The 16418-nt window shown below is 38.4% G+C and overlaps 1 protein-coding gene across 1 annotated transcript in view; it reads left to right on the top strand.

Moving 5' to 3' along the window:
* Nucleotides 1-6: 6 nt before the first annotated feature.
* Nucleotides 7-16418, top strand: part of SUCO (SUN domain containing ossification factor) — a 27579-nt gene continuing 11167 nt past the window's right edge. Inside the window, 10 exon segments of the mRNA XM_025213607.1 lie at nucleotides 7-28; nucleotides 1934-2039; nucleotides 5356-5376; nucleotides 5606-5661; nucleotides 6551-6642; nucleotides 8310-8375; nucleotides 11663-11737; nucleotides 12406-12499; nucleotides 15547-16415; nucleotide 16418. The exon segment at nucleotide 16418 is cut by the window's right edge and continues 279 nt beyond it. Of these exon segments, the coding sequence (XP_025069392.1) occupies nucleotides 2019-2039; nucleotides 5356-5376; nucleotides 5606-5661; nucleotides 6551-6642; nucleotides 8310-8375; nucleotides 11663-11737; nucleotides 12406-12499; nucleotides 15547-16415; nucleotide 16418 (1295 nt within the window). The 5' untranslated portion in view covers nucleotides 7-28; nucleotides 1934-2018.

Genomic DNA, 16418 nt, shown 5'->3' with positions numbered 1-16418 from the left:
AAGATTTTCTGGTATCCATTAGTGACAGGTATGTCATGACTTGAATAAGTGATCATTTACATTCAGAAAGGTCAATATATAAAGTAGGAATAATTTTCAGTTGCAATTACTTCATACTGAGCAGAATTTGGGGGGGGTGGGAAAGGATACTTATATGCCTCACAGCTGCTGTTAATATTAAATGTTCTGAAATAACGTGGTTGATTCATTTTGTATGTATGAATAGCTATTTTTCTACAGTAGATGCGTTGGCAACTTTTCTCAGAAAACAAAAACAACCCAAAACAACTTTCTCTGTAGTATGTTTGTGTTTCTGTGATAGTTCCTATTTCTTGCACCTTTTTGTTTGCCTTATTAGAAATGGGAAGGGATAGCCCTGTTGGTCTCTGCCATAAATATAAAGCAGTAAGACAAGCATCCAAAATACTGGCATTCATTGAACCTTTAAATAGCTAAAATTTTCCTGCTTTGAAGCAAATTGCCCACTTCTAAACTCTCAAGTGATGTTCATATTGGAGCAGAACATGGATTCTTTTTAATAGATTCCATTTTGTATTTTTGCTATGGTGTTACTTTTTTTCCTTTTTATAAATGGCACCAATCAATCAATAATCCTTTCCTGCCCTTTGTCACTTGAGCCTTTTTATAAAATTATTGGTTGTACAGAAATCAGTTTTCAAAGGTGAGATCTGTCAGAGTATTTCCCCCACCTTTTTTCTCAAAACAATGGGAAGAAGTATAGTACAGTGGGTCTTGTATCCTTCTTCCTTCCTAGCTCTTGTGAAGTAGCAAAATGGTTTCTTTTTGGCAATTTTTGTCATTCTAGATTACCATTAGGGGTGTGTTCCAGTTTAACCTTCATACTCATACGATTCTACCAAGTTTTAAGTATTGGCTTAGCTCCAAGCCATCCAACTTCTGCATGGCTAGAGGGACCTGGAAACAAACCCCCAGCTGCATACTGTTCCTCAGCACCATGTGGAAGCTGCCCCCATTCCCCAAAACCTTCCACTCTCTTCCCCTCTGCAGCCCCGCTGCATCATGTGCCCAGGCTTACTTTTACCACCCCCCCCCCCCGGCACAGCTGTGTAGTGCTGCCACTTAGTCCTTTGGTGCAGGGGCAGGCAACAGAAGTTGGAGGAAGGAGGGAGAGATTCCAGCTGCTGTTAAAGCCAAAATAGTGGGGAAAGCAGTGACTAGGCAGGAGCTCAGGTGCTGCATGTGGCCTATGGGTTGTCAATTGGACAGCCGTGAGCTAACTTATTTCCATATTTAGGCCAGGAGCCAGCTTTCTGCTTTGATTGTTACATTAATTCACACTGTACATCTTGGCCTTTACAAGAAGACTAATCACTCTTCTTGGTCTTTTAACACCTCAAGATCTGTCGGGGTGGGGCTGGTGATTTAAAATCACCAAATACTTTCTAGTACCCTACACTGGGGTTTTTTGGCTTTTTTGTTGTTTTTTTTTCCACACTCCAAAGGAGGGAAACATTTATAGCTACAGAGTATCCAAACTATTCTTTAGCAGGAAGCAGACAGGTATCTTACTGCAGTACTAAAGCAGGCACCTTAATGTTTAAGCCTTGTTCAGCTAACTTTACTTGTGCTTATGGGGAGCTGGGGTGGTATGAGCGCTAAGGTGCACAATTGACAGTCCAGATGTCACAAGCTGAAGGCCGTAGCAGAAGCACTCTGTGTGGCCTGTTGGATTCCAGTGAATCTGAGAATTCTGCTAAATACCACGTCATAAGGACATGAATAAGGAAAGGATTTGTGCTTATTCTAAAATTAGCAGATCTTGACCTAAAATTGACCATGAATCTGAATACTGTGAAGTGTCGCTCTAAAATTGGGCCCTGTCCTGCAAACATGGAGTAATAGTATAACAGTATATTAAATCATTTTCCTGATGTGACTTTATATTTTCCAGGTACCCGACAAGTAAGTGGATTAAACTGGGTACTTTTCATGCTAGAGATGAGAGGAATGTCCAGAGCTTTCCTTTGGATGAACAGATGTATGCAAAATATGTTAAGGTAATTCTTCTATGTAGTTAATGTACCTTTCTCCTTGTAAAAGGAATAATTTGAAGGACAGCTATGACTTTCTGTTCAACCAAGTGACCTTAGAACTAGGTAAAAACATGATCCTTACCATGAGTTGAAGTAACTTTAAATTAAAATTAGCTTTCAGTGTGGTTCATCACATTTTTGTGATTTGTTGGCTTTTTTTTCTTGAGGAAGTATGGAGTTGTATAATAGAACATGTCAGCATTGTGCTAGTTTTTCTGAGCAAGAGTCCGTGTTAGTCTCAAATTGAATTTAAAGTTATTTATCCTTGTAACAATCAAAAATTTTGTTTACCAACATGCCCGACTATTCAAATACAAAAGACGCTGCTAAAGAACAGGAAACGGGATAGATTGGTTTAGCAGACTTTTTTTCAGCTATACTTGATTTTATAGAATTTGCTTTTGGTTGCCGTGTTTTTTTGCTTCATTTTTAATGAAGCTAATTGCTTTCAGAATTCTTTTGGTTTTGTTTTTTATACACATACCAATTTGCATGGTACGTGGTTTTGAGAGTTTGAATAACTTGTAGTTTACTATGCCTCTTGGCTATAAAATCCCCCACAATTATGTACTCTAGTATTTTTTTTTATACGTTTATCCAGGTGTAGACTTTAACAAATCAGATGTCCTAATCTGTAGAAACCAGGATGCAAGTTCTGACTTTGTCTGTGATTCACAGTACAGTCCTTGAGCTATATCTGCCGCCTGTCTTAATTCCCTTGAATTATTTAGGCTTGCTGCTCTAGAATCTGCATCTTAATAATTTATAAATTCACAAAAGCTTGTTCTGCATTGAGCATAAATTTAGATTTCAGGGAGAAAATGAAATTCAGAGCCTGCTTTTTTTTTTTTTTTCTTAAAGAAAAAAATCCCCATAACTTTAACTTCATTGCTACAGATGAGCCATATTTTTGTGTGAAGTACATGCTAGTTTCCAAATTTGTTTTGATTTTTTTTTTTAACAATTTTTAAGGGAAAAAATTCTCAGAGCATATAAAAATTATATCTGGGGCATTAATGAATATTTTCAGTCAATTCTTTTTAGCAGGAGCATAATTAAATCACAAGTTTGAGAGACCTATTTCTATATTTTGTCTTTCATTCCCCTAATGTTCAGTTACATTGCCACTTTTCAGAAAGAAGTGATCTGAGGAGCAAATATAAATCCACTCCAGTGGTTTCTGATGTGACACATGCATAACTAGAACAGTACTGTCTGTCCCCTCATGTATTTTTAAAATAATAATTTGCAATGTACTAGCTTTCCCCTGGGGCTTTACTCCTGTTCTTTCGAGTCTGTTTACATCATATATTACTTGCAGAGAGTAAATGTTGTCATGCAATGCTATAGCTGTTTATAAAATTAGATTTGTACCTTTCCCAAGAAACATACTCCTGAAACTGCTGCATTTTTTTCCTCCTAATTGGTGTGTGCCACAATTAAGAGGTCCAGTTTTCTGATATGGGAGAGATGACAATTTAATTGATGCCAATAGCTGTTTAAATCTTTTAATGTTTATGCATCAGATTTCTTGCACGAATCTGGACAATGCGACTTTAACTTTGCTTGCTGAACTTTGACACTGTATTGGTCAGTAAAGTGCTTAGAAGTATGCTAGATCAGTGGTTCTTAACTGATGGCCTGTAGGTGAGTTTTATAAGGGCAACCAAGTGATCCTCTCCTTGGATGTTGCTGCTTCTGAGCTGCTTTATGCTGGAGCTAGCGTGCTTGGGAATGAGCAGAGCTGCCTTAGTGTAATGCTGCTTAGAAGCTAATGAAATAACCTTTGCTAAAAGGTTATACAGGTTTAGCCAGGGACAGAGCCATGTGAATTTGGGTGTATGGAGTAGTGGATTGGCAGCCTAGGTCATGGTACTGTTGGGGCAGTATGAAAGTGAAATGAACCGAACCATGGGATCAAAGGTTGAGAACCACTGTGCTAGACATGGGATTTTTTAAAAGTCTCTTCTGCATGTACCAAGTTCCTCCTAAGGCAGTATAATATGGTGAAAAGATAATATGTTAAAGTTTATTGTCAATGCATTGGCTTCATAACAAAGATGACTATTCTTAGTATTTGTCTAATCTAAATTGGGGATATTTTGGAAAATTAATCCAAATTTTAACTAAATGTGAGGATTGAAAGCGGATTATTTAAACTGCATTAAATCATGATTTTTCACAAATGAAATGGCCTTGATTTAGCTTGGTTACTTTGGAGGCAGAATAAGTGGAAAACAAATTAAGACCATTTTAATCTTGAACAGATGTCCATTCAGAAAGTCCATGTGGTTTAACAAATTTAATTTTAAATTCATGCCTTTAATTATGATTTAATTTTCTTGAGCATCCCTGTGTAGATCTAGACTCAATATAAACAGTGCTAAGTAGAAGACTTTTTTCCATTGGATCTGAAACTCTTCTTTCTTCTAAACTCCCCTGAAAAAATTTCTATAAAATGGAACATGTTATACTGAATTTAGAGCAGGAACAGTATAATGATCTTTAAAAATGGGGATATTTTTTGTAGGTGACTTAATATTTTTCCTAATTTTAAGAATAATCATGTTAAGATTAACGTGTTAAAGATTTTGTCTGGCATACTTTTAGCGTGCAATAACAGGAACATTAGAATAATCTGACTAAATCCTTTGCATAGAAATCTTTTATTTTTTATTATACTGTCTGTCTTTCAGCTTGAGCTAGAAGCTTTTGGATTTACCTAACACGCTCGACAGTGTTGCAACTTCAGTCTCCACGACTTATTTCTTGTAAAGCATTTAGGCTTGGGACAGAAATTTAGGCATAAGCCAGTATAAGTGATCAGAAACTAGTTTAAAACTGTAACACAACAGAAGTTTGATGCACATAAACTGCTTTCAAAATGGCTGAAACTGGTTTAAGATAAACCTGGATGGATGTGGTATCAGACTTAACTGATTTAGGTTAAATTGATTTATTGAAATTCTGTCCCCTTCCAAATTCAAGCGGTCTGTTCCAGCCAAGCAGGGAGGTGTGCTCAAGCACCCTCTGGCTTCTGGCCTGGACCACTGTAAGCATGTGGCTGCATTTCTGGAATCAAAAGTGAATGTCTGTTCACTTGCTTATGGGTTCAATCTGCACAGTTTAGACTAACCTGCAAAGATTGAATCGAGTTAGCCTCGGGCTTTTTTACTGTATGTACTTAGCCTTATAGTACTTAATTAAAATTGCTAGAGTTGCCTGTGGCATGTGTCCAGCTTTTGTACTGACATCTTTCTTTTCCTTTCTCTTGCTTCAGATGTTCATCAAATACATAAAGGTTAGCAATCTCCTCTTTCCAAATATTGAATGCATAGGGCTTGGGGTATACTCTGCAGCTCAGCATGTTGGCAAGAATAAAGCTTTCCAAGAACCTTTCTGTTATAAGCAATCTGCACTCTGCTTAAGTAAACCTAACTTGCAAATTTGAAAACTAGATGTGCGTGTTGAGTAGAGATTTGATTTGATTCTTCCCTAGTCTTTCATTCTAAATGGTTCTTATTCTTTAGGTGGAGTTGGTGTCACATTTTGGATCAGAACATTTTTGTCCTCTAAGCCTTATAAGGTAATAACAAGTGAAATACTTTGAGCTGAAAGTTACCTTTTACTTTAGGGCTGAGAATGATTAGTGCATCTGATGTCAACTGGAAAACATTTCAGCTTCTTAACTTCAGCAGCAGTATTCTTGATTATGTTTTATAAAAGGGATTACATGAGTTAGACATTGCTGACATGATGGTTCAAATTATTGTAAATTGCTTTAAAAATTCCTTAAATAAGGTGGTATCCATAAGGAAATGTCCTCCCTAAATTTCCTTATACATTCTGCTTCCATCTTTCCTCTTTCACTACCCCTTCTCCAAGACTTTTCAGTCATCAAGGTTGCAACAAGATTTGAACCCTAGTATCTCTAAAGCAGTATAGCTTCAGGTTATTAAGCCAGTCTTGAAGGTGAGGGAGAGATTGAATGTAGTGCACTAGAAACTTACACTATAGTGCAAGGATTTGAAGAGTGTCATGGTCAGTGTCAAGCCAGAAAGACTGTCCTAGAATTTCTATCCTAAATTAAATGAGGAGGATAAGACCTCTACACACTGCAAAAGCCAGAAGGTGGATGTTGCAGTAATTCAAGATGAAGAATAATATGTGGATGAGAAGTCAAGTGATGAAAAAAGGTCTGACTTCTGTAAGGGAGGGGTTAAGGTGGGAAGAAGGTTAGAACCAAATAGTGCTACTAAGTCTAAATGCAACACTAATGGAAGCCTAACTAACCCTTCTAGAAATAAGTGTTTAAAAGAAAAGGCATTGGTCAGCTTATGTAAGATGCCAGTTTGGTGGCTGGCTAATCAAGGGCTAGTGTTGTTAATTTAATATGCTTGCTTCAGTCATTAAATCGCCATTAGATTTTAGCCTGACTACTTAAATTTTGGTTTTAATTGAAATGTTGTTTATAGAGTGTTTGGCACTAGCATGGTTGAAGAATATGAAGAAATTGCTGATTCCCAGTATCAGTCAGAACGCCAAGAGCTGTTTGATGAAGATTACGGTAAGAAAACAAATAACTGTATTGCTTGTTAACTATCAAATCTCTTGTAACTTGGTCGCTGAAGTTTTTCATATGTTCTGAAATGATCAGTTTGGCAGTTAGGGACTACTTCACTTTTATTATATCCTCTAGGATGGGTTGGTAAGTTGCATCCAGCCAACAGATGTAGGGTTGCGAGGGGAGCTTTGGTAGAAGTTGCCCTCCCTGTGCCATTGTAAGTGCCGGTGGCATCTGTGTCCTAGTCACTTTGGTCTGCAGCCTAAAGACATTGCCAACCTCTGCTCTAGGATAACAGTATCTTCCTGCTTACGAAGAATGTCCAAATATCCTGTTAAGTCTCAAGCTGCTGTTCTGTAGTAAATCTCTGCAGATGTCGGCATACACAGGTGACTGTGAGAACTAAATAGCTGATTGGCGGAACATATGTAATGCTTCAGCCATCTTCAGGGGATCTCTGGCATTGTATCGCCATCATGTTCCCCCTACATGAAACTTCCCTCTACCCACATGCATAGTCACATAGTGGTGGACTTGCTATCTTTTGGTATTGTTGTGAATAGAGCCTTCAGGTGGCTCAGGTGTGTTAATCTAATACACATAGTTACTGATCAATCCGGGATGGGCAACTATACTTCTCCTGTACCTAGCAAAAATAGAAAAATTGAAATTGGGGTAGGTAAGCTCACAAATGAGCCTTCTTGGAAAAGAGAAATAAAGGACGAGAAATGACGCTAGTAAAAGGAAAGCAACCCACAAACCTAGCTTCACAAATACAGGGTAAGTTTTTTTTAATAGTGAAGGAGTTGAAATTAGAGAAAATTAATAGAAATGTTTTTCAAAGGGAACCTTTTGATAGCTCTAACTGGCTTGTGCAGGAATATTATGTGGCATGGTGAAAGGGTATTACTTGTCTGAAAAGAGGGAACATGGGCATCCTTTTCTCACTGTGCCCCCTAACTCCCTTAAAGACCCCTGTTTCCTGCTCCATTAATCATGTTTGCTTTTTGCTTTGAAAATCTAGTCACCTTACTGAATAACAATACTTGTAACAGTTTTCTGTTAATCTGCAGATCTGTCACAAAACCCATGTTCTTTAAGGCTCATTTCATTGACTCACTTCTTACGAAAAGGTTTTTTTGCTCAATGCTGAGCCATCTCATTTACTTGATACCTATTATGCAGAACTTAATTTTATCCTGTTACCTCTTCAAGACTAGATTGTCCTCTTCTTAATTTAGGATTCCATTGCTAATCAATATGCAATATAGAACAGTAAATGTAGCAAAAGTAGATTGTATGTTTTGTTTCAGACATTGATGGCCCATGTATTAAGATCATATTTGGTCCATGAGTACCACAGGGACTTCAAAAAGTTCTGTTCTTAGTTAACATTTTCCTGAAACTGATCTCAAATTCATGCCTCCTGTGTTTTGATTAAACCTATTTTTATAACATTTTGCTGCACCTTTTTTTCCTGTGCTGGAAAAGAGAAACACTTCAGTTGTAAGAATTATCTGGTTTATTATGCCTAAAGCTTGATATTCAAACACAGTATCACTTTTGTCCTTTTTAACCTCTCTAATTTTAGTTGTTAGGATGTTTTTTACCTTAATTTTAGGTTTGTAACTTGATATTGATATAGGAATAATTTATTTAATTTTAAACAGATTACCCATTGGATTACAATACAGGGGAAGAGAAATCTTCCAAAAATCTCCTTGGCTCTGCTACAAGTGAGTATAGCTGTATTTTTTTTTCCTCAGGAAACTTTAATAATACTGTGTAATAATTAAGGTGTTTAACTTGAACATGATTCCATTTAATTAAGAGCGGTGTCTTGGATTTCAAGTATCTGGGCAACTTCAAAAATTTTACCTTCTCTCCTCTTATTATGACTAAACAATAAGCATTTTAACCAAAATAAACGAAAAGTTAAAGCTACAATTAAACTGTTTAATGTAGCATGATGATCTTGATTCAAATAGTGTTAGTAGTTCCTGTAACTGACTGAGGAAACTGGCTGATAGAGGATTACATGAGGAGTTACCCTGAGGTAGTGGATGGTAGGAAAGGATGTGCAAAGTGCTTCTCAATATATGTGGAAGGCCTTATGTCCACATAAGATTCCTCATCCCTTCTTAAACTAGTCTGTTTTTGAAGGAGGTGATGTCTCGGGTAGTTTTACTTACTACCTTCTTCTCTTTAGCTGGCAGCATTGGCAACACATAGAGGGTGCATGTGGGTGCACATGTACCCCCTGAGACTGGGTGCTGCCAGCAGTTGCCACTTACTGCCCCCCTGCCCCCCTTGTCATTTATGCTGCTGCCACTTGCAGGAGTTTGCCATGCCCTGCCCCCCTCCCCAGCCTCAGGAGGCATGAGGGAGGCATTCATGGCTGGCAGTGCACTAAACCATAATGGACCTCCTTACTCGGGAGGTCATGGGACTTGAATTTAAATAGATGTTGGAGGTGTTACTTCAGTTCTGATGGAAGCCCTTAACGCTACAGTTATTTAGGGTAGCATCAGCCATGCAATCCTTTTTGTCAAGATTAAGTGAATTATATTGCAGAATTTACATCAACAGTGAATGCCACTTCTGTTATTGCTCAAATAAATAAACCTAAGCCTTAAATCTGCAAAGTAAAACATTCCTTTTATCCCAGTTTCCCAAAGTTTTAGTGTGAAAGACACAGCCATGGCCATAAGTACTGCATAATATTTTAGTGTAGCTTTGGGGAAAGGCAACAAATAACCATATAAAGAGCAGTCTGTTCCTAAATAAAGTTCCAGACTTGTTTGACTTTCAGTTCAAATGAGAAGATGTAGTGTTGAGGCACTATCAAGAAAAACTACTTCTTACCAATAATTTATTCATGCCAAAGTCCTGTTGAAATACCTTTTAAAACTTGCAAAAACTTCTCAGACTGAGATCAGTGTTTTTTTTTCTTTTAATGAATATAGAATTTGTTCTTATAGAAACAAGTATTCCAAAATAATTTAAAAAAACAAACAACCCCCCCCAATGACTGAGTATTAATGACAACAGTAATTCTTAATTGTGGCTAGCTGAATTGGTTGCCTACCCTGGAATTAAATGCACTTTATCTTTTTTTAAGCAGCAGGAGATCCTTTGTCTAGTCTAAACAACACCAACACAGACTTCCATTTAGCATGTCTCCTATGAATGAGGAATAGAGTGACGTTAAAGAGCTTACTGATTTTAGGGATTTTGATTAATGAAAAAGTGCCTTGCAGTTTTGTGCCAAATAAACCAGTGTAGGTAGTGCCTCAGCCCTCCCTTCTTCTCTTATCAACTGACAGATTCACAGAGCAGCTTTAATCTCCCCTCTTCCTTTCTATTTCAACTCTTGGAAGGCATCCAGATCAGATGAGAACTCAACTATTTTGGTTACGATCTTTCTCTTGGCTTTTTAGGGCTTTCAAACTACAATGATTGGGCATAGAATGAAACCTAAACAAAATTCATAGAGTTCTGGAGTATTCCTCAAGCTGCTTGGGAGAGAATATTCCACCAAGATAAAATTAAATCATCCTTTCTAGTGATTTTTGGATTCCAAACACTTCTGAGCCATTTATTTGTATTTGATCTTGGAGAACTCTGCTTCTGCTTTGTCTAGATCTGAATTAATGTTCTAGATGATGCATTGGCATTTATGAGACCATGTGGGGAGAAATAAAGGTCAGTTACATGGCACCAACCTTATATAGCAAACTTTTGAGGGTTAGATTTCCCTTAGTATCCTTTTTTTTGACTGGCATGTATTACTACATCGCTTTATAGCTACTGTTTTATAACCTCTAGCACACTTCAGTCTCCATTTTAGTCTGGTTAAGAGACAGTTCCCTAAAAGTGTTTTGGTTTGCACCAGGCCACAACTTGTGGTTTGGCTTGCCCTGAAGATTCCCTTTGTGTGTGGCAGTGTACTTGGCATTGACCAGTACAGAAACTTCATTAGGAAGGCCCAGGAGTAATGTGGAATCGGACACAACTTCTTACGAAATGTCAGCAGCAGTGAATAAGTCTATTCTTTTTACAAACAAAATGTTGCTGAGAAGTCACAGTATGGCAAAGCTGACCATAGTGGATGTTGGCATTTGAGAAGCTTTAAGAGACTTTATGAAATCCAAGTACAGTAGAGGGTTAAATGAGCTTATGATGCTTGCTACCAATTTGCTTGGTGTGTGTTCAGCTTCGATGTGATGCTCAGCACAGGTAGGCAAGGTAGAGGTGTGAGCTGTAGCTCCATGCAACCACAAATCAGATCAGGGACTGAGTCAACCAGTATAGCACTTGGCTAATGGCCCCAAACTGGAGCAAAATATCACATTGCCAAATAGAAGGGTGAAGACGGATATCTGCGGTGAGTTTTTTAAATCTCCAAGTAGATTTAGTAAACTTGCCAAATATATTGCCAGGGCTTTTAGCAGCCTGCTTTATCATATCCTTGGCTTGCCATCATCCTCAGAAGGTGACACAGAAGGGATAAGTAGGAGGAGCTGAAGTGCCAGCCTCTGACTAAAATTGGAGAATAGGGATTGGAAAAGTTCTCTTCAAAATTCAGTTGGCTTGAAAGAGTTTTTCACAGGTTGTTGTACACCTGGGAGAGGTGACTAGAATGAGTCACCCTAGAAATATGATATGCCCCTTGTAAAATAACACACAGTTAATAGTTTTGTGTGTAGTGTTGTGGGTTTTTTGCACTGACTTCCAAAAATGTAAAATCGGAACCCTTTCTAACTGAGAGTGTCACTGGTAAATGTCAGGATTTAGCAGATAACCTGGAAACATTTGGAAATCCATCCAGAAAAAAGCCCAGTAATTCTTTTAAAATGGACAGGTAAGAAAGGAAGCAGGAAGGAAAGGAATAGATGACTTAATCTTAGGATCGATCAATACCTTCGTTATCTTCAAGGTTATAATGGCAAGTCTTAGAATATCTGATGATGGCAGTGAAGTCTGATATTCTGGATGCATCCTAATCTCCGTTTTGTTTTAGATGCCATTCTAAATATGGTAAACATTGCTGCTAATATACTTGGAGCAAAAACTGAAGAGATTTCTGAAGCTGAAGGTAAACTTCCTTAAAATCCTATTGTTATCTTAAATGTCAATTTCCTTGTTTTCTCACCTTCACTTCTTTGAAAGATTTGGGTAACCCAAATACTGAATTTTTCTTTCGTATTCCTTTTCTGCAGCATCTTCCCTGTGATGGCTTACACCATAGAAACCTGAGCAATTTGACTAGGGAAAACTTGTTAGTGTTGCATCTAGGGCATCGTAGGGGTTGAATGGTATGGGCTTCTGCCTGTTGGTCCAGCTGTCTTCTGATGTGGTGTTTAGTCTGTAGCTTGCATCATAATTTTAAATACTGAAAGAATAGCAGCTTTCTTCTGCACAGATATACTTCCAGATATGTACAAAGGCACACTTCTTCCTGCAAAACAGTCAACAGTTTTCAATTAACTGAAAATACTGAGCTCTGACCATAAAAGCGAAACAAGGCCTATTGTGTGGTTACTTTGGTATTTTTGCTTATAAAAATGTGGTATTGTTTAATTTCTTAGTGTTATAGAAAACAAATATGACTTGCTAGTGAAGAGTCAGACCTGTTAGGATACATTGTCACAGCATGCTGTTTTCTCACTCTTGCTTGTGGTTCTTTTCTGTTGAACTCTGATACTCAATCAGCTCAGAAATCCTATTGTACAGATTTTCTTCTTGTTTTGTGTACCATAATAGGAAATAAGAGTCTCTCTGAAAATACCACTGCCATCAATGCTACTTCAACAGTTGCACCAAAACTGCCTGAGCCAACTCCTGTTCCTTCACCAGAGTAAGTGATTTTTGTGCATCACTTAGTGCCCAAGATTACTTCATTAGCAATAATCTTGGATCTTGTCTACAGTAGAAATAGATCATCTGAATACACTTACCACTGGTTTAAATCTGGCTTATCTGTAATGTGGCTTGACTTTAACCTAGTAATGAATGTTGTATATGGTAAAAAGGAAATTTGGCATCAAAAGACTGAGCATGGAAGCTTGTCTTGATGGCAAGTGTAAGTTTTTCTGGAGGACTTAATTATATTCCTTTCTGCCCCCTTAGGATCTCCCCTGAAGCAGGGATGTCAGATCTGTCCCACAGGCTATATGTCTGGCCTGTGGAGCCCTGTGACCTGGCCAATGGCTGATCCCCACGTGTCTTGTGGCCAGTGGAGCCTGTCTGGTGTGTGGGCTGGACCTGGTACAGCACGCACACCAGACTAGCTCTGGTGCCCTGTGCTGGAGCCAGGATGCAGGACTGGTCTGGGGCGCTGGATGCAGCACATCCCTGTTGTCACCCTGTACTGTATGAAGTGCATGCAGCCAGTCTAGAAATTGGAGAACGGGGATGGGAAAAGTTGGACATGCATCATGTGTCAGCCTCACACCTAAGCATGGGCTGGACCCAGCACTGCAGGGGCTGTGTGCAGCACAAAGGGTCTAGGGCACAGGCTGCTTGAGGCACTCCATGAGACTAGCCCTGCAGGCTGGTTCCAGTGCATAATATAGCCCTAATCCAGCCCATAGACTGGCCTTTGGAGTTGGATGAGTTTGATGCTTCTGTGCCTTAAACACTTTTTGTGGTCAGAATTTTTCTCAAGTGATTTAACAGTAACTTTTTTAGAGGATAAAATGTCACTCTTGTGAACATCTTAATGAGCATTGATCAGCAAAATCCAGCACTGACGTTCTCCAAGAATTAATTATTTTCTGTCAGATGCTAGTTTCATCTAAACAAAAGTACTAGAAAGCAGTAGGAGCTTCTCACTTCTGATCTGGTTATCAAGCTGTGTGGAGATTGATATGCTATTCTGTCTAGTTGCACAGTTTTGTCTTGCAGAAACCAGTCTAACTAGAAATGTCTGTTACCAGTAGAATTCGGTGGTGCTTGACCTCTGACCCTTGAGCTGAATGCACCTTGCAGGGCCATGTCATCCAGCTCCCAGGGCTCCCCCTAGGTCTGGAAATATGGCAGCAAGGGAACAGCGACAGCCTTAATTGGCGCAGCTTCCAAAACCACAGCAATAAACTCTGCACTGCTACCTTGCTGCCATATTTCTGGATTCCTGGAGAGCCCCACGGATTGGATGACATGGCCCTGTATGTAAGGTTCCACTGGTGCACAGGGTCACTCCTTGCCCATATAGGACCACTGACTGGCCCCATGCCACTTTTCTGGCCTACAGGGCCAAAACATTGAATACCACTGTCTGTACCTAACACAGTATCAACCTGGAAACAACTTTGGTGTTAAGTTCCTATTTCTGCCATAACTTTTCCTTGATGGAAACAAGAACCTAGTCGGAAACAACAGTTTCACTTCTTCTGTCTGATCAGACTTTATTTTTAAAGGAGGGATATTATCTTTGTGTGCTTAACTTCCCTACTTATATACTTAACGTTTTTTTTTCTAATGTCTAACAGTTATTTGGAACAGTGATAAGTTTTTCTCCCCCCTTCCCCCCCCATATGTATTTTCTCTTGAAGACTCTTTTGATTACTTTGGCTGTTTAAACATAGTTAATTGCAGAACCTCAGACCTCCTATTAAATGAAGAACTGCTCCCCTTGTTAAATGTGATTTGGTGGGTGCAGCCTAAGAATTGCTTAAGAATATTTCAGACTTTAAATGTAGGTTGCTTCGCTCTCCTTGCTTTCATTTATAAAGCTTTTTTTTCTAAATAATTTCGCCATAAATACAGTTTCCATAACGTAACAGCATATCTGATTTTAAGACTGTCACTTGAAGTAAATATCTTACATTTTAGGATGCAATTCCTGTGTTGCAATTGTTTTTACCTGAGGAAGTGTATATACATAAAGAGTTTTCAAGACAAACTAAGCTGCTTCTAAATTTTAAAAAAAAGTACAATAAAGAGGATGGGAATCTGCCAAGAAGTCAAGCTCGGCATTAAACTGGCCTATGATCAATGAAATAGCTGAACAAATTACAAAGCTGTGGTTTAATTGCCTTACAAGCAATAGAAAACTAAAATTTCTGAAAATCCATGCCATTGCCTAAGCAGTGTATTGAATTAGTTTATTTTGTGTTCTGTGTTCAAATGTTTGCTTTATTACAACTGAATGAGCATCGATAAGTGTCTTTACATCGATAACCAGCATTAACCTCATAAGAAATTTTGGGGACAGAAGAGTTATGCTGTTTTCTTACCCTTTTTTGAGGGTTTTTTCTAGTTTGAATATTCAGGAAATCACACTTCCCTGGGAAACGGAACCTTCCAACCAGGCTGTAAGCTATTTACTTTCCTTGAGTCATTAAAACAATCTTTAATTTTTGAGTTCTTCTGTTTAGGAAGGAAGTATGGAGTTTCCTCTTAAGATTCCCTGTGATTTTTTTTAATGTCTGCTTTGTCCATATCGTTATAGGTTACTTCTGTTTAGTTCCATAGAGGAAAACGATGGTTCCCTGAAGCTCATATATTTAGTTCTGTCGGTCTCCATATTTGAGAAACTGGTTGGGGAAAATACGAATCCTAATGCATGAAAATATTTGATTTGTTTCAGATTAATATCTGTTCTTGTTACAAAACCACCAGAATATTTATATTTTTTGCATGGTGAATAATCTTTATCCGAAGACCCTGTGAATTAAGATAAGATAATTGGAGATCATACAAATTAAGATTAAAGTGCATTTCAGAAAAATCATTTTACTTAATTTCAGTGGTTCTTCATACCATATCTGACAGCTACTGCCATCGTCTTTCTTTCATGAGCATCAACTTTATGCATCCATTTAAAAAAAAAATTACTGCATCTTATACAAAGAAGCAAAGAAACAACCTGGGTTTTTAACACACAACTTCTTCTTTTTGTAGGCTTGTAACTACAGAGATTCCTGAGATAGAAAAGGAGCAGCCAACCCTGACTACCACACACAGCCCCATTGTACAATTAGTGCAAGAGTATGAAGAAGAGGCAAGCCAGTCAACAGTAACCCTGCTGCCCAGTGATGAGCAAGAGGAAGAGACGACCCCGTGGTTTGAGTCAGAGACACAAATCTATTGCTATGACTTGGCAAACGTTTGCTGTATTTCTAGCTTTTCAGAATATCTGTACAAATGGTGTTCAGTTATAGTAGCTCTTCATCGGCAGCGTAGCGAAACTGATGGCAAACAAGAAGGAGAATACTCTGCTATTGTTCAGTATCCACAGTTAGTTCCAACGGAATCTTTACATGTTGCAGTAGAGGAACCTCTGCCTGAGAAATTAGATGGCAAAATCATGGACAGATTGCCCAGATCTACAATTGCAAATGACTTAAATGTACTCCTTGAAGATGTGAGTAATCAGACTGTGGATTCTGTTGAACTGGAACCCAGTCTTCCTCAAACTGTCTCTCAGTCTCTTCTCGTAGAAGTTACTTCAGAAGTTAAGCCATTGCCTACAATAGAAGTATCTTTGGAGCCTACAAAAAAAGAAGTAGGGCAGGCTGTGTCACCAGTGACTCCCCAAGAGGATACTGTTGAGATAATTGATGAGGCAGAAACAAGAGTTGACGGCTCCTTTACTGTTGAGAAACATTCTGTGGTCTCTGAAACAAACACCATCACCGAATTCCAGGAAACTAGTACAAAAGATATGACTCCTGTTCAGATCATCTCAAAGCCTACAGAGACTGTACCACGGCCTGAGTACACAACAACTGCAATACCTGTTACAATAGGTAACAATATTGGAGAAGGAAAAG

The sequence above is a fragment of the Alligator sinensis genome, unplaced genomic scaffold, assembly GCF_000455745.1.
Source record: "Alligator sinensis unplaced genomic scaffold, ASM45574v1 scaffold48_1, whole genome shotgun sequence".
Classification (NCBI taxonomy): domain Eukaryota; kingdom Metazoa; phylum Chordata; order Crocodylia; family Alligatoridae; genus Alligator; species Alligator sinensis.
This window is presented reverse-complemented; position numbering and strand designations above follow the sequence as displayed.